The sequence below is a fragment of the Scyliorhinus canicula genome, chromosome 1 (genome assembly GCF_902713615.1).
Source record: "Scyliorhinus canicula chromosome 1, sScyCan1.1, whole genome shotgun sequence".
Lineage (NCBI taxonomy): Eukaryota > Metazoa > Chordata > Chondrichthyes > Carcharhiniformes > Scyliorhinidae > Scyliorhinus > Scyliorhinus canicula.
Window position 1 is genome coordinate 147,298,561 of NC_052146.1, and position 19,483 is coordinate 147,318,043.

Sequence of the window (19,483 nt, forward strand, 5' to 3'; positions counted from 1 at the left end):
ACAGGGGCCTGCGCGGAAGGAAGAAGTGCCTCCACGAGACAGGCCCGCCCGCAGATTGGTGGGCCCCGATCGTGGGCCAGGCTACCGTGGACCCCCCCCACCGGGGTCGGATCACCCAGCGCACTCCCGAGGACAGCCCCAGCCAACTTACCTTCAGGTCCCGCCGTGTGGGACCATGTTTAATCCACGCTGGCAGGACTAGCCAGAAACTGATGGTCACTCGGCCCAATGGGGCCCGGAGAATTACCGGGGGGGAGCGCACCGAACGGCACCCGACCGGCGTGGCGTGAACTCCGCCCCCACCTGAAAACCGGCGCCCGAGAATACAGCAGCCACGCTGGGGCAGTGGGATGAGATTTGCACCGCCCCCCGGAGATTCTCCGACCCGGTGGGGGAGTCGGAGAATCCCGCCCCAGTTCTTCAAAGTGATTCTCTGCAAATCAATTACCAGGGGCATAGATTTAAGGTAAGTGGCAGGAGGTTTAGAGGGGATTTGAGGGTAAAAATTTTCACCTAAAGGGTGGTGGGAGTCTGGAACTGACTGCCTGAAAGGATGGCGGAGGCAGAGACCCTCATATCATTTAAGAAGTTTTTAGATGTGCACTTACGATGCCAAGGCACACAAGTCAATGCCAAAGTGCTTGAAAATAGAATTACATTACTTAGGTGGTTGTTTATGACCGGCGCAGGTGCGCAGGGCTGAATGGCCTTTTCTGTCCTGTAGACCTCTATGTAGGCCAATTGGCAAGACCTAAATGAAACCACCCAGAGATATGTGGAGAACACAGAAAATCATAATAGAGCCTCCCATGCCCCGAAAAGGAAAGCACCCGCACCATCGACTGCACAGGCAGCACACACCCCCATGAATCCGGTCACCGCACAGGGCAAGTCATCGGATCGGGAGGAGCCCAATTGCGTTTACACCATCCCATTATCCATCACCCAACTGAGAGATGCCTGCGCAAAAATTGATCCATTCGAACCCACCGCAGACCATCATAATTTCTTTGAGAGAGTACGCCAGGAAAAGGTTATGTGCGGTCTAGACAAAAGGGAGGAAGTTAAACTTATAGTAATGAGCCTTGACCAGTCCGTCAGCTCAGCATTACAGAACCCCAGAATGTAGGAGAGGAAACCTACAGGCGATGAAAACGGCCATTTTAGATGTGATCGGGTACAACATGGGAGACCCCGGAGAAGGTTTGAACCGTTGTAGGCAAAAGAAGGGAAAGCATCCGCCCGTATTTGCAGGTCGCCTTTGGATCCATTTTAAAACAGTATTTTGGGATTTGAACCGCGCACACTTAAATGAGGACGACACCACTAAATGGGCCCGCACTTTAGTCTCGCATGCCAAAGAAGCAGGTCAGAAGGCTTGTGTGAATTACGACCCCGCAGACTCCACACACAATGAAGTTTGGGTATTAAAGAGACTCTTACAAAAGAGTCTTACAAAAAGAGACTTATAAAAGCTTGGGAACAATCCCTACACAGGAAGGCAGATCAGGAACAGATAGAAGCAAATATGCACCCAGTTAAAACTAACCAGGACCCAGCATGGATAAATGAGGGTAGACATGAAGGACAGCACCCCAGAGCACAGGCACCACGAGGTTGCTATAATCGTGGACATATGGGACATTATGCCCGCAAATGCTGACAAAACCCCCCGAACCAGCAACGCCACCAACAACCAGGCCCCCCACCTGGGAACATTATTAGGCCCATACATTGTGTTAGCTCCTGTCAGATAATTCAGCAATCAACACCACAGATTGACGGTGTTTGGACTCCCCAACTTGGGTCTGTGACACACTCTGGGACAAATCATGGAAAACCAGAAGTCACAGGCACAGTCCGGGGACATCCAGTAGAATTTCTTTGGGACACAGGACGGTCCTACAGCACTTTAAACTCCTCCACAATGCTCCAGTGTGACAAATGGCCCACCACAGACACCATCACCCTTAGTGGATTTACCGGACATTTACAGCAGGGATACATCAGAGTCCCCGTAGATCTTCAGATAGGAACCATAAGCACCAGACACCCCATTGTGTTCGTTGACCTGCCCCAAACAGCCGAGCACATCCTAGGAATCGATTTTATGATCTCCCACAGCCTTTCCTTTGATCCTGTGGATAGATGTGAATGGAAAATGGCCAAAGCAGCTAGAGCCCCCACAACGCTCACAGTAGGGGACTATGAACATAGGATTTGCTCAGTAGGATACTATTGGTTTGATGTGCAAACAATTAGTACAGACCAGATAATTAGAGAGGTCCTCAGAAAACATAAAGCTTCCTTCACCCAACACAAACACGATTGTGGGAAGATCCCAGGAATGGTCACAATTTCAGATCCCGATCTGAAGCAACGGAAGCAATATGGTTTCCCACAGCAAGCCGAGGATGAGATTTCAAAAGTCATCAATAGCTTATTAGATCAAGGAGTAATTCGACCGGTAGCCTCAACAAATAATGCCCCAAATTGGCCCGTGAAAAAACCCGATGGTTCTTGGCGACTGACAATTGACTACTGAGAACTTAACAAGGTCACCCCTTTTGCAGCCCCCACCTTTGCCATGAGTCCCGAGACCATGCTCAAGCAGGGAGTACAGGCAAAGTACTTCACAGTGCTGGACATCAACGATGGCTTTTGGTCCATCCTGTCAATATAAGTTCGTGTTCACATTTCAAGGGCAGCAGTATATGTGGACACAACTCCCCCTCCATTTTCCACCAACAATTGGCCAACGAACTCTCCAAATTTTCCCGCCCCGAATATCTTATACAGTTTGTGGACGACTTACTCCTACAGACGGACACAAACAGAGAGCATGTAAAGCTTACTTGGTCTTTTGCAATTCATTGGATGAAAGGTCAACCCCAAAAAAGTGCAGATTTTAAAAGAAAAGGTCCTTTATTTAGGCACCATTATCACCCATGGGAAGAAAGAGGTCGAACAGAAGTGAATTGAGTCAATAGTTAAATTGCCCCTGTCCCACAATATCACTTCACTCCGGTCATTCTTAGGATTAGTTGGATATTGTAGGAACCATATAGATGGCTTTGCCACAAAAGCAGCCCACTCTCAGAGTTCTTTAAAAAGAATGCCCCATGGGAATGGCTTCCTCAGCACACAGGTGCCATCGATGAATTAAAATGCACCCTAGGCACAGCCCCCGCTTTGCAAGTTCCAGACCCACACTCTCCCTATGCCATAGAAGTAGCAACCACCGACTGAACCATATCAGCAGTACTCCAACAGGAAAGACATGACCGATTGGGACCCGTAGCCCATGCCTCACGAATTTTGGATCCCGTAGAGCAAGGATTTACAGCCTGCGAACAGCATTTGCTTGCAGTCTGTTAGGCAGTACAGTATTTTGCATACATCATAGGCCTTAACCCAGTAACGACTTTAACCGAGCACACCCCAACGCAGCTATTGTTAGATGGTAGGTTAAAGGACAGTAGCCAGTCAGGTTCAGTCAGCCAGATCAGAGCAGCTCGCTGGACAGTTATTACAAGGAACGGACATTACAATCAAACGTACAAAGACCCACACATTTCTAGCAGACAATCTTCAGTATGCAGAGACCCCACATGACTGCCAGATCATAGCAGCCCAACACCACACAGGACCCTTTATTCCGAAGTCACTGCACACACGAGCAGGTAGTAAAATGCAGAATCCACACACCATAGACAACGCTTTAAAAATCTATGTAGATGGCTCCTCCACAATTGAAAATGGAAAGAGAATAACAGGTTGTGGCATTTACGTAGAAGACGCACAGGGACGCGCATTGGAAGAAATCTCTCTAAAATTGTCAGGCCACCTAGGATCGCAAGCAGCTGAATTAGCAGCTATAGCATATGTAGTGCAACACCCAGATTCTTACCCGACCCCCGCAGACATACATTCGGACAGTTTATATGTATGCAATAGTTTGACAGAATTCCTCCCCTGTGGGAATCTCGAGGATTCGTATCTGCTGACGGTAAACCCCTACCCTCAGCCCCATTGTTGAAGCATATTCTTAGAACAGCAAAAGACCGCACGTATGGTATAATCAAAGTGAGAAGCCATCATCGTTCCTCCCCACCCGGTAATGTAAAGGCAGATGCCTTAGCCAAGGCAGGATCACGCCACGGTCACTTTTGGCAACCTCCTGAAAGTGAACCGATACACGCAGTCCAGGTTTCTCTGACCAATATCGAGGATCTATCCCAGGCCCAAAAGGCAGACGGTAAGTTTTAGACGGTAACTTCCCAGTCCCCTACGACAAATGCTAGGACTCACTGATGGTACAGGATGGTATAGTTTTGAAAAATGGAATTTATGTGGTCCCCACCCAGGACAGAAACCAGATAATTTGCTAGTTTCATGTCGGACACGGACATTAGGGAATAGATAATGGCCCTTGGACGAATTTGCAATTTGACTCAATTGGCCACCTCCCCCCTTGCAGAAATGGTTACAAATACGTATTAGTGGTAATCAACACCTTTACAAAATGGGTAGAAGCATTTTTCTCACAGACAAACACTGCAAAGGCCACAGCTAAGATTTTGACCCCACAGATATTTACATGCTGGGGACTCTTCCGCAGCATTGAGTCAGACCAAGGTTCCCATTTCACAGGCAGAGTCATGCAAAATGTCCTAACGATTTTTGGAATCAAACAAAAATTTCACATCACGTATCACCCCCAATCCAGCGGCATTGTTGAGAGAATGAATCGCACTTTAAAAGCGACCATTAGAAAGATGGTGCAACAGAACAATACCACATGGGACACAGTTCTCCCATTGCCCTAATGTTTATTCGGAACACCGTTTCCGGTTCCACAGGTTTCACCCCCCACACTGTCATGACCGGATGGCCCATGAAAGGAATTGAATATTTATTAGGTCTCGATTTGGTAAGCCCCACAGTCACCGCCCTCACTCATGAAAAAGCGGTCCAACAAGTCACAGAGAATATTAAAGCAGCACAGCTCGCTGCTTCTGTCCGACTAGGCGCTAGAAGGAAGCAGAGTAAAACCTGCTTTGACAAAACCATCCACCCCGTAGAGTACACAGTCGGTCAGCAAGTAATGGTTTCCCTTTACAATCCCAGTTTTTTCCTCTCCCCCAAATTTGCATTCCCCTACCCCATTTCGGACAAAGTAAACCCCTCTGTGTACAAGATAACGTACCCCAATGGTAAAACTGATTGGTTCCACATCAACCAGCTCAAAGTCAATGGAACCCAATGTAGCCACTCCCACCACATCTCCCTAGCAATAGGAGACGATTCTGCCCCACCCTTCAACAACCTAGTCCAACCTTCCCCCAGCCATGTCAGCCCGTCCACGCCCACAGACCCTAGCTTGTCTCCGCCCACAGGTACACCCTTCCATCTAGAGGTTGACTCCGATGACAGCGACAGTCCCCAGTACCACGCAAAAGACATGTTTGGCCCCTATACGCCCTTCCACAGTCACAGCCAGAGCCACCGCCTCTGCCCAACAACAGTAACTTGTCCTTCACTGCCACCACCCCAATGCATCATGACAAACTACCCCTTTTTGGCACTGCAACAACTCTTGTAGACTTGTTAGACATGACGATTTGGATTCCATGGCGGCCCATCCGGCCACGGCACAAAAACGGCAGACACGTGTCTGGCAACCGGGAGATGGTGCTGACTCAGGTTCTGACTCTGGTTATGGTAATTCTTTCACAACACTTTTTGATACAGAACCCTGAGGTGTCCAGATGATGAGAAAAAGATGCTGCTTAAGCATTACGGTGTCCTATTGTCTGATGGAACCTGCCCGCCTTTTTATTTTCCTTCCTTCTTTCTTCTTGTTACGTGTTTTAATTAATGTTGGCCTGACACCCAATTTCTTCATACAGTCATAGTTACTCTTCTGACGTCATTTACTGACCAATGGCCGTTAAAGGAACAATTGTTGGATCTCACATGCGTTACAAATTCTTTCCGCTCGTTTAGGTCACCCAGGTAGGGAATAACGGCACTAATCCCCACCCTGCCTGAGGACCCCAAATGCATCTGGTCAGTTAAGCTCGGGTAGGGGAGCAACAGCACTGATCCGCGCCCTACCTGGGGATTCCACCCATTCTTGCCCTGCACGCACCTCATGTTCCCGTCACTTCGAGTACACAGGAATGATTCTTTACACTTTGCACTGTCTTTGGCAGTGTCTTAGTTTTCCCTTCTCTGCTCTTTCATTGTGGTTTAAAGAATGCCCTTTGCCACAGTCTGTACACTCATCCCTTTACCTTCTGTGACCCTCTGGTTGTTCCCCACCTGCTATTTACACGTTAGACAAACTTGGTTACCATATATGCTGCTACATGCGAACTACCTCTGGACCCTGGGATGACAAAACTCTATAAAACTAGCCGCACTAAAATTTGTCTAGTTAAGATGAACCCCAGCCATCGCTGGGCACAGTAAAGGAAAGACTGGACGGAGAAATTGTCCACCCACTCCCTGCATCAAACACCAGCTGCGAGAATCTCTGCACTTACAAAGAAATCTTTTTGGCAATGCCTTGTCTCTCAAAACGTTATTTCAAAAAAAAAACTGAGGGAATCACACATGGTGACAATTCTAATGGGTAATTGAAGTTAAGGAGAGAAAGACAAATAAACAAGATATTAACCAAAGATAATAACAGACATTAGGCTTTCACCCCCAGTAATATATGGAAAATGGAAGACAGAAGACAAGATGAAGAGAGGACTGATGACCTACATTGTGATCATCGCTGGACTCCTACAACTGCACACGTTACAAGCCTCTGTACCACACCAGCCCCAAACAACATGGCACCCCTAGCCCAGACACCGCACCACACATAGAGATAGACACTGAAACCCCCATTTAGTGTGAAAACATTGCCAAATGGTACCCCCTTTCATACACAGTAGAGGCCCTTCTGGTAATTGCAATAATCTGCAGTGTCATGCAGACACTTAGACTCCGCAAATGGCGCAAAAGAGCCTCCCGCTCCCGGATAGATATACTCCGAGCCCCCTTCTTTGGAATTCACCCAACTCAACAAACACTGTAATTGCTGATAAAAATAAAGACTGTATACCTCTGTAACTTTGATCCACTAAGGAGAAATTTGATGCTGCTGTTCTGAAATCTTGTATTGTACATAAGTTCTTTTTTGATATTTGCCAGCAGCATGAGAGTATCATAGATAGTGTTAGTTAGATATTCAATTGTGCGGAACAGTGAAATGTTTTATAGTGACCCCTTAGAAATTATGAATGTATGATGTGTTAATAAAAATGTTAGGTAAATGCTCCAAAAACATAGGACAGAGTAGTGTAGAACCTATCCTTGACCAAGGGTAACCGGCACACCAGGGATGGATAAGGGATCAACAGTGTGATCCACCACACTTCGCGTTCAGGATCAAGAGGACGGGATGTAGCCATCTCAGATGGCCACCTGCAAAGGACCATGGGAATTATGGCCAACCCAGTACTCAGACAGACTCAGAGTTTGTGTGTGTATTTGCAACCCAGATAGCTGGACGCAATCGAAACCCCCGCTCGTTTGCATTCTAATGGCCCATTTCCCCAGAACAGTAGGACTGTACTCAAGAAACCGATACAGCCACAGACTGATCGGCGCCACTCCCTTTACTCAGGGAGCCCAAACAGCCAAGGTCAATGACCGTTAAGGACACACCCAGCCACCAAGGCACCCGCACCTTTATTGGCCAAAATCGAAGGCAGTGATCGAAGCCTGTTGAATTATTGGGTCCAAGTTAAGGACCGCCCCAAAGAGCGCGAAGTACTCGGTCTCTCTTAGATCCGGCCTATGCCAACCCAAATGCAGCATAACAACCAGACAGACAAGTTCAAGACCAACGATCGCTACCAGATGGATGAGCCCAGCAGAAACAGAGCCACTTCTTCCACCCAGCCACGCAAGATCCGGACAAAGGCCTTGTCCATCTGCATAGTGCTGGTTGCCCTGAAGTTAAGTATAGGTTATTGTCGTTGTTAGGTGCAGTTTAACTTGTAGTGTTTTATGTTGCATGTCGAAGTAATCCTTGTGTGTAAATGAACCATCTTTGAACTTGAACTAACAATTGGTTGTGTGGTCCTTTGATCGATATTCGGTAAAGCCTTGTGGTGGTATCATTTGATACCTGGTGACTCTAAAGCGCATCATTATTAATTGGCAACCTTACTCCGGTGCCGATTGGCAACAAAAGAGCTTGTTTCTCTACATTTTATGACTCAGATTCATACACCTACAGTCAATTCTATGCCCAATTACCCTATTGGAGACTGTACCTCATGCGATAATTTCCTGAGAAAAAGTTCTGTATAAATGTTCCTTGAATCTTAAAAAAGCAATTGAGCATAGCTGTCAGACATGTACCCATGTTCACAGTCTAACTTGGCTAGTGACTCTGAACAGGCAAAGGGATAAAGATTTACAATGGGAAGCTGTGCTCAAAATGTTTTATCCCCACCCCCACTCCTTTGACTGCAGCTCTCTGTCGGGTGCAGTTGATCAGTCACTTCTTCCATAATCGCTCTAATGCTCCTCCCTGTCAGCCATGTTTTGCTCAAAAAGAAAGACTTGCATCAGTAGAACGCCTTTCACAGCCTCAGGACATGCCAATGTGATTTGTAGACAATGAAACATGTTGCTATATGAAAATGAAATGAAAAATGAAAATCGCTTATTATCACGAGTAGGCTTCAATTAAGTTACTGTGAAAAGCCCCTAGTCGCCACATTCCAGCGCCTGTCCGGGGAGGCTGGTACGGGAATCGAACCGTGCTGCTGGCCTGCTTTAAAAGCCTGCGATTTAGCCGAGTGAGCTAAACCAGCCCCATTATAATCACTGTAATAATGTAGGAAGTGCACAGTAAGGACTCACAAACAGCAAAGTGATATAATTTTATACAGCCAGGTACACAAGAGTCGATTGCCTGGTGGAAAATGATGAAGCTCTCTGAACAAAGAGACTAAAGGAACTTTGGCATTAAGGGTAATCTAATACTCTCCATAAATCGGAAGGCTTGCACAATTCAACTACTGACTTGCAGCTGATAAAACTATTAAGCGATATTGGTTAATTGGTGCAATGGCAGTGTGATTGATGCAAAGCTTTTCCTTATTCCCTTGATCTGATTGAAAACCCAAGATTACACAACCATGTGCTGCCCTGTTTTCAACAGGCCTAATCTTGTGGCCAAATATTCCTGTTGAAGTTGATGGATTATGAGAAACTTGTCAAAACTTGTTTACAGAGTTACCTCCTTAAACTGATGGGGAAACTAAGCTCGGATCGAGGTAATGCTGCATTGTGGCTAGTCTAGCATCTGCCTGATTGGGATTGCTTAATGTTGACACTGGATACAAAACATTCCGCAACAGTGAGATTCTTTACTTCAAGACATTCCTAAAACAATCCATGGGATAGTTCATTTTCAAATTTGTTGTTGTGAAAAGTAATCGTGGAATCATTTATTTCGAAATGTGGGAGAGAACAAGGAAGTGGACTGTGTATTTAATCTTCCAAATCGTATTTTTGACTTTATTTTCCAAGATATTCTGATTTATTCTTCATCCGACAGCAGCCACCCATCATTTGAAAGGTAAAAGTCTGGAACACTGCAGGAAAAAATCCTCATTAAATATTATAACTCCCAAGCTAAATTGTTTCTACGTTACATTTCCATAAAAGTCTAGTGTTGGTGTGGAATATTTTTGGCTTTGAATGGACTCTAAACCTATGCAGCACAAGTCGGGTGTCAAGGTCTGTCAATCTGGGAATAATTCAGCATCTTCTGGGAGGGGTTCCAGCTGACCTCAAGTCAAAACCAAAAGATAAGATAGAAGAGCTGGTAAAGAAGGGAGTAATCAAGTCTGTGACAACTCCTACAGAACGGATTGGCAACATGTTAGCAATGGAACAACCTGGAAAGCTATGCATGTGCTTCGACCCAAAGGATCTAAATAAAGCAGTGAAGTGATCACACTCTCCCATGCCAATCATCGAGGGAAGTTTGCTGCGACCAGCCAAGAGAAAACCTTCGGTGCAAAGGACAGTTACTGACAAGTGAAGCTGCCCATTCTGGGCATCGTTCAGGAGATATATCTAGCTGCACATGTCATTTAGCATTTCCATAAGTCCAGAAGAATGAGAAATTTGAATTGAATGAAAACAAAACTGGAATTAGCAGTTTAATGATGACCATGAAACCATTGCCAATTGTCGTAAAAACCCATCTGGTTCACTAATGTCCTTTAGGGGAGGAAATCTGCCGTTTCTCCCTGGTTTGGCCTACATGTGACTCCAGTTCCACAGCATTGTGGCTGACTCTTAAAAGCCCTCCGGGAAGGGCAATAAATGGTGCCCCAGCCAGCGGCGCCAACACCCGATTAACGAATTAAAAATAAATGAGGAAGTCAGTGATCTTCCTGGCGTGGAAGCCATAGTGGATGATGAACTAGTCTATGGATCTGGTGGCACAAAGAAAGTAGTCATGATCAGAATTGACTGTGACTGCTGGAAGGAGCTTGCCAGATGAACCTGAAGCTGAACAATAATAAATTGCAGCTGAAGATGCCTGAAGTCAAATAAATAGGTCACGTATTAACAGCAAAAAAAGCTTCATCTGGATCCTGACAATTTGAGACCTGTAGAAAAGATGCAGTAAACAACAGGTGTGATAGCAGTGAAACAATGTCAGATTCATGGTCTATATAACAAAATATTTGCCTAATTTGTCATTAGAGTGTAAACCATTACACAAGCTCACAACCAAGGATGTGCAGAGGTATTGGGGAACAGAACATGAAGCTGCGTTCACGAAAAACAAATAATTAGTGACGACAATGCCAGTGCTGATGTACTATGACGTCAATGATGAAGCCACCTTGCAATGTGATGGCAGCGAGGCAGGTTTGGAGTAACTCAAATGCAGCAAGAACAACCAGTTCCATTTGCATCCAAAGTGTTGACGCAAACTGAACAATGATACACTCAGATTGAGAAAGAGTGCCTGGCTTTTGTTTTTGCTTGTGCACATTTTGATTAACACCTGCTTTGAAGACTCAATGGTGGCATTTTCCACCCCTCAATTGGCGTGTTTTGCAGCAGTGGATGTAGCCTGCTCGGAATAGACCTCTTCGCTATAGTAGTAACATATTACCTTATCACTGTCGACTGCTGTGCAGTTGTCATGGCATTCCAAATAGTGTGATGAGTTTCAATGACCCTCAGTTCATGAGTGAAGAATTCAACTGATTCATAAAATATTGGGAAATTCGGTAACGCACATCATCTCTGCACTAGCTCCAGACAAATGGAAAGGCTGAGGTGGCTATGAAAATCGCCAAAAGTTTCATCAAGAAATCAAATAAATCTAGTGCAGATGTACATAAGGCAATCCTTTAGCAAAACGCGCTGACTGAAAGCATAGAAAGTAGTCCAGTCCAAAGACTGATGACATGCTACACACAAACTCCCAAAGTAAAAATGCTACTGAAACCAGAAGTAATAACAGATGTGAGTGAAAAAATCTAGATGAAATGGCAGGAAGCCAAATTACATTTGACAAGACTGCCAAACCATTGCCAGAGTTGAGCATTGGAAATCCAGTCAGGGTACAAACTTTCAATGCTCTCAAAAGGAGTCAAACCACCTGGAAATTTAGGACATGCATAGAGAAATTGTCAGTTTGATTGTATGCAGTGGATGTGAATGACCAAATATACTGGCAAAATAACAGGCATATATGTGCAACTAGTGAAGCTGTTACTTCACAGCAATAAGAAGATTTCTCCCCAGTTGTGCAGAGTACTGATAAAAGCAAATTACTACAGATGCTGGAATCTGAAACCAAAGAGAAAATGCTGGAAAATCTCAGCAGGTCTGGCAGAATCTGTAGAGAGAGAAAAGAGCTAATGTTTCGAGTCCAGATAACCCTTTGTCATGCATGCAAATTTATCTTTTGTTCGGTAGGAAAAGGGGGATGTTTGGGTTTTGAATTGCAACAATATTACACGTCCTATCTGGCTTTCTGTAGTCAGGTGACCTCTACCTTGAGGCAATCTCTGTAAGCTGCCATCTTATATCAGTTCAAAAAATACCTGCAATGAGAATGTACTGAGAAGGTCCGCTCTCTAAAAACATGAAACAACGTCCACAAGGACCCTGAAGTTTGGTGTGAGACTGCGCCCTCTGGCCAGGATTCCAATTTTGGATTGCACTTAACCTGGTACTGGAGGGCCAATCAGAAATGAAACCCCCTCGGACTGTATGTTTGACAGTCTTGTACATATTATCTGTAATTATAAATGTGGTTGAGGGCCGGTTTAGCTCAGTTGGCTAGACAGGTGGTTTGTGATGCAGAGCTGATGCAAGCAGCATGGGTTCAATTCCTGTATCAGCTGAGGTAATTCATGAAGACCCTGCCTTCTCCACCCTGCCCCTTGCCTAAGGCCAAATCACCACCAGTCAGCTCCCCCCTCAAAGAGGAGAGCAGCCTAAGGTCATCTGGGACTATGGTGACTTTACCTTTTTACCTGTAAATGTAGTGAGTAGCATGCAGTATTGGAAGAAACTGATTTGGGTTGCACCTCAAGTAATGCCAACTTTGAATGATCAAATAATGTACTTTTATAAATTTTATGAATAAAGTATATTTTTGGAAAGAGAAAAGAAAATTGCATTGAGGTCACTATCTAGCAAGAAATAGTCACACAGCGGAATTCTCTGCTCCCGGGAAAAATTGGGAGGGCAGTCGTGAACTCAGCCGAGTTTCACGACGGTCTCGGAGGCCGCTCCTCGCCCCCTATTCACCCTCCCGGCGGAGCTAGGAGCGGCGCTCCGTAAATCTCGGCCGCGGGGGCATCGCGCCGAGAATGACGCGGCCGGCGCGCCTAATGATGTCAGCTGCGCATGCGCAGGTTGGCCGGCTCCAACCCGCGCATGCGCGGTGGTGGCCTGATCTTGCGGGGCGCGGAGGGGAAATAGTGCGTCCGATTTGGACGCAGGCCCGATGATCGGTGGGCACCGATCGCGGGCCTGTCCCCTCCTGAGCACAGTCGTGGTGCTCTTTTCTTTCTAGGCCACCTACAAACCCCAACGGGCTTCTCACTCCCGTTTCACGCCGGCAACGACCAGGTGTGTTTGCCGCCGTCGTGAAACGGCCAGAAACGGCAGGCTGCTCGGCCCATCAGGGTCGGAGAGTCGCGTTCGCCGTGAAAAACGGTGAGCGGCGATTCTTCCGAGCCGGGGGGGGGGGGGGGGGGGTGGATCTTGGGGGGGGCCCTCCCGTGATTCTCCCACGCCGCGTGGGGAGCGGAGAATCGCGCCCACAGTGTTGCATTTTTATAGTCCTTTTTTTTATTCCTCCCACAAACGCCATGCTAAATTGCCCTTAGTGTCCAAAAAGGTTAAGAGGGGTTATTTGGTTACAGGGATAGGGTGGAAGTGAGGGCTTAAGTGGGTCGGTGCAGACTCGATGGGCCGAATGGCCTCCTTCTGCACTGTATGTTTTATGTTCTAAGTTACTCCAACCTTTCTTACCTCAAAATTGAATTGTCTTCCATCCCGTTAACTCTATGGGATTAAAATTAAACATGGCTGTCAGATTGCAAAACGGCTTGGTTTGGCTGTGCCACTCTCCAAACAACTCAGAGACACATATTGTACAAACTCCCATGTGAACAAATTATTCCATTTTGAAACAACGCCTCAAGGAGAGAACAAAAATCTGAAGGCAATTTAATATAAAGATCCAAGTGTTACTTTATGAATGGGTCTAAGTATAAACTGGAATCTAGGCTAATCTAAACTGTTTAGCTTTAAGTGCCAAACTGAAATAGAGTTGGTGTTGTTTTCAACCACAAAATAGATACCTGGAACTAGAATTCCACTGTTAGTCTCATTAATTCAATGGCAGGGAGTTCCTGCATTTCATCCATTTTTTGGCTGTTGAACAAGAACATACTAAACACAAATAAAAATATAAAAAGCTGGAAACACTCAGCAGCTCTCCCACCTTCAGAGAGACAAACAGAGTTCACAGTTCAGGTGGACGACTTTTTCCGGATAAAATTCATGTTATACTGCCTTGTGACTCAATAATTTTACCACTATGAGGTTGACTATTCAAATTGCGATCCGTTCTGAAGTGGTCCTTATTTGGGAAATTTTCAGAATTGAAACGTGATTCTTTGCAATGTAACTCATAAGGAGACAGAGATGCTCTTTCTCTTTGAGCTGACAGTAAGATTAATGAGACTAGCAGTATCACAGTGTGGAAACTAAAAGCCCTCTGCAAAGCGCAATAGGCTGTTGTCTAACATAATGGGTTAATAGTTACGGTAAATAGATAGTGATGTGGATCATGATGTAACAGTGACATCAGTCGCCATGTGTTTGAGATTCTATGGAGCAAATCCAATTGCCTGTACATAAGAGAGATTCATTACCTTGCAGTTTATCATGTATATAGCGGAAATAAAGTAGTGTTAAAGTGAGTTACCTGAGTCTGACCTGAGGCACTCACGAGTGGAGGGAAACCTTTCCAACATGATCCATGAAATAGTTGATATTTGATATTTCCAGAGTGCCAACTGGTTGAGTGTGTTCAATGGCTGTCATCCCTTCTAATGGAAAGTTCCGGACGTGGGGTTAAATGACAGGGCAGATCCTGCCCGAGAGCCACCAAAATCTGGAAAGGAAGCAGAATATTTTGCCTTCTGCTCACTTCCATAAATCTAAGTTTCTAATTCATGGTCGGCTGGATTGCTTGATCCCCTAGCTGCTGTTTGTCGGCAGTGCGCTGTTAGCTGCAGCGCAATGTTTTACTCCCACTGCTTGTCAATGGGATTTCCCATTGAAGCCACCCCACACCGGGAAACCTGCGGGAGGTGTGTGCTTCCAGTGGGAACAGAGAATCCCGACAGTTGGAGATTTCCGACCAAGATCTGCCAATTGCACAAAGACCATTCATCATCAGCTTCCCATTCCCACATAAATAAAGCTTTTGGCTGGAAATGGAGTGTAATCTCGGTGTCTCCTCCACACCACCTTTACTGGTTCTGGAGTCATACAGTACACAGTCAGGCCATTCAGTCCTCTTTGCTGGTGCTTGCACTGCGAAAAGAGTTGTCCAATTAACCCAGCTCTACACGTCTTTCCCGTATCCTTGCAAATATTTCCTTTTGTCGTATTTGCAAAGTGTAGCCTCTAGACCTGAAGTCCATGCAGTGAGAAATAGGCCATAATGATCATTTACCCCCTTCCCCAAAACTCTGGTATCCTCATAAATAGGGGAATTTTCATTTTGTACTTTACATTATACTTCTGTTTCCCAGTGTGGTGGACACCTGTCACTGATGCACAATTCTAAGAAGCAATTGTTGCATTCCTGGCACCAGCACAAGGTCCAGATTAAATTTTTGTAACTGCATGTTCTAGTAAAAAAAACGATAAACACAAGCTGGGCTTCAATACATTCATCCATTTTATGGAAACATAGATATTTCATTTGTGTTGCAAAAACTGAATATTTACACAACAAAATTTGGAAAAGTCAATCACTGTGTTATCTCTAAGAGGCAGTTGACAGGTTTATAATCTCATCATTAACAATGGGATCTCTTGTTGCATGTATTGGCTTCAACTGATGAAACAGAGAAATCAGTCATAATCTGGATTATACTCAATACAAACTTTATTTAATACAACTTTATTTAACTCACTAAGACTTTAGTTATGTGCTTTGTTACAGTTGCATAAGTTTCAAGACTCACAATCTGAACTCAAAATACAATCCACTCGAGAGAACTTGCCAAGCCTGCTCTGGAAGGTGTGCTTTGCTCTGGATTTCCTCTCCTCTTTGTTCTCCTCTGCGAATTTGTTCTCCTCTTGCGAATGTTGACCCCAGGGCTATTGCTGTTGAAATCTCAGAAGCTTCTTTTTATCAGGTTTTTAGTTCTTAGTTATAAACAATCCTTTACCCTGTAGACATCAGCTGTCCTTGGAGAGTCTTGTTTTCGCTTTGTCAGCACAAAGTGTTATCAGGGAAAAGTCCAGATATAAATTGTTCTCCATTTTCCCACAAAGCTAATTTTGCTGAACTACAGTATTCACACACACAAGTCTGTTGGCCTCTTTTACCATCATGCTTCTTGGCACAATGTTGGCCATTTCTCCTCTCAGTGTATCAATAGTTTGACCATTGGCTTTACAACTTCTGATTTGCCACCATGCATGTTAAGGCATATTCCAATTTGAATGTTATCATGCTTTACAACATTATCTATATTTCAAATATTAGAAATAACTTTAAAATTACTGGAAAAGCTAGAAATACAGAGTGCATGCCCAAGGAGAGGAAGGATAGATGAATGTGTTGGTTGGGATTTAACATGACTCTGGATAGGTCTACACTGGCAAAGCTAACTAGTCTTTTCTCTTTACAGATGCAGATGGACCCACTGTGTGTTTCTAACATTTTTCTGGCTGTATTTCATTTTTGTAACATTGGAATTTTGTATTGATAATGTAAAATACCAGCCATGACACCAGGTCTCCAGACTGAGAAGCTGATTGTACTCAAATTGCGCACACTTGGGGCGCGATTCTCCGCACCCCACGCCAGGTGGGAGAATTGCGGGGGGGCCACGCCGCCATGGCACCCCCCACGATTCTCCCACCCCCCCAAAAATGGCGTGTCTCGTTTTTCGACAGGCCGCCGGAGAATCGCTGCTCGCCGTTTCTCACGGCAACCGGCGATTCGCCGGCCCGGATGGGCCGAGCGGCCTGCCGAACCCGACCGGTTCACGCCGGCGCCAACCACACCTGGTCACTGCTGGCGTGAACAGAACGCAACAGGTGAGTGTGGGGCCTGTGGGGGGCGGAGGGAGGATCGAGCACAACGGGCGTGCTCAGCAGATGTCTGGCCCGCGATCGGTGCCCACCGATCATCGGCCCGGCGTCTGTAAACGACACACTCTTTTCCCTCCGTCACCCCGCAAGATCAAGCCGCCATGTCTTGCGGGGCAGCGGGTTAGAGCCGGCCAACCTGCGCATGCGCGTCTGACGTCATTTCGGTGGCGCCGGCCGCGTCATTCCCGGCGCGCCGCTTTGACGCAAGCGTCAAGGCCGGGCGCTCGGGATTTACGCGCCGCTGCTCCTAGCCCCCCGGGGGGGGGGGGGGGGGGGGGGGGGGGGGGGAATAGGGGGCGAGGAGTGGCCTCCGATGCCGGAGTGAAACACTCTGGGTTTCACTCCGGCGTCGGCACTCAGTCTCCCGTTGGGAGAATCGCGCCCTTGGTTTTCATGTACTTTGAGATTTTAGGCCCAAAGCATCTTGAATTTCTTTTGTATCTCTTGTTAACTTCTCGATGCAGTGTGTTAACAAACAGCTATATACAATTCCAGTCACAACCGTCCCATCCTTTTACTGAGATTTATTAGCACCATGATTGATTTACCGTCAGGTCTCAATTTGGGAACTTGGAAATCTAGGCATGTATGCTTGCGATGCACGATGTTCATGTCTGGGATGCTCGTCTTGATTAAAATGGAGTTTTCTAAGAAGGCACATTGAGCCCATCCCTCCATAACCTTTCAACCCATTGTTCGATTTTTCAACTGCCCCGCAACGTTTAACATTTCCCTCTACCTGCCGAAAAAATTATTGCCCATCCCTCAGTCACTTATTATCTTATTATCAGATTGATGTTAATGGGGCCATGCTGTATGAAGATTAGAACCTGCATTTCCTACATTCCAACATTGACTATACTACAAGAGTATTTTCTTGGCTTTGAGGACCTTTGGAGGTCATGGGGTTGTGAATGGCGTTATGTGAAGAAAAACTTCTGTTTCTTAAAGTGACTGGGAAGATTCCAGAATGGTACCCTGGCTCAAACAACTATAACTTTTACTTTTCTTTATAAAACATGGAGAAACAGAGTTCATATAATTTTAATAATCTTTATTGTCACAAGAAGGCATACATTAATATTGCAATGAAGCTACTGTGAAAAGCCCCTAGTTGCCACATTCTGGTACACAAGGAGAGTTCTGAATGTCCAAATACCTAACAGCATGTCTTTCGGGACTTGTGAGAGGAAACCGGAGCACCCGGAGGAAACCCATGCAGAAACAGAGAGAACATGCAGACTCCGCGCAGACTGTGACCCAAGCCGGGAATCGAAGCTGGGACCCTGGAGTTGTGAAGCAACAGTGCTACTCACTGTGCTAGCGTGCTGCCCACGACAAGAAAAAACATTTATTAAACATGAGTCAATTGGATTATGATACTTTACTCCCCCCTTATTTAACAAATACACATTTAGGATAAACACAGATTACAAAGTACATTTTGAGCTACAATGATCTCATTGATACACAAAGTTCCATTTAAGCATACAAGATACACTTCTCTATGAACCCTAGTGTATGTCTGTGGGTTTCTCCTCAAAATCCTCCTAAATCTTCTTATACTGTGAGCCACCTTGTCTCACTGAACTCCGGCTTCCAAATGAGTAATTTCAAATTCTGCTTTCAAAAGTCACACTTTAAATTTTCTTTTAAATTATACTTTCTCACTGTTGCTTCTGTCAAAGTTTTGCTTTCAGGTTTTACACCTCTCCCTTCAGGTTTCTGTTGTCTTAAAGGCTTTTACACAAATGTTGAGATCCAGCCACTGATTTCTACAATTATTTCAAATAATGTCTCCCAATCTGTAGTAATTTCTCACAAACCTTAGCACTACTGCAGATATTGTTCTGGTTTCACATGATCCAATGCCTTTTCAACTCTTTGTGACTTTACTGAACAGTAAACTGTTCTGGTTCCCAGTTTCCTCTTTTCCGTTATCTTCAGACTTCTTAGAAACTTCTCTTCATTTCTCTAGTTTCCTTAACTAGCTGGACTTTAGGTTTCTGGCATTTGTTCTCTTAATCAAAGTTCCATAATTTGTCTTTTCCTCTCGCAAGTCTGAGAGAAATGCTCCCTCTTTAGTCTTCTAAAATCAATTGCTTCCAGCAGAACTGTGAGAGCCACCTTCTCTCTCACGGCCTATCTCCAACTGCAATCAAATTCAGCTGAACTAAAACGTAAAAGCTTCTCCACCTTACAAGGCCCCAGTTGCGAAGCAACCACTGCTTGCTTATTTATTCTTCACACCGTAGCCCTCTCCAAGCACAACAGAATTACAGTTGGAATTGAAACAAACCTCCCCACATACCAACATCTTTGTCGGAATGAATCTAATTATGGGCTTAACTCTTCCAGCCACACAAACATTAAATTAAACCCACTTAAAACCATACCTTACTTCAAATTTTACCAATACAAATATAAAACTACATTTGCTTTCCAAACAACTGAGACCTACGCATGACCTTCAGTTATAAGTTTGAACACTAGCTAAAGTGTCAACAAAATA

The 19,483-nt window shown here is 45.2% G+C and overlaps 1 protein-coding gene across 6 annotated transcripts in view; it reads left to right on the plus strand.

The window, feature by feature from the left end:
- The window catches only part of LOC119968391, a 153,486-nt gene that overhangs the window by 105,725 nt on the left and 28,278 nt on the right, over positions 1–19,483 (plus strand). The window contains exon 9 of one of the 6 annotated variants that reach the window (XM_038801193.1): positions 6,708–7,552. The exons of 4 other annotated variants lie outside the window; for them this stretch is intronic. In XM_038801193.1, the coding sequence (XP_038657121.1) occupies positions 6,708–6,861 (154 nt within the window). In that variant the 3' untranslated portion in view covers positions 6,862–7,552. Of the gene's footprint in view, positions 1–6,707; positions 7,553–19,483 lie in introns of those variants that run through there. One more of the 6 variants, XM_038801192.1, reaches the window with a different exon arrangement.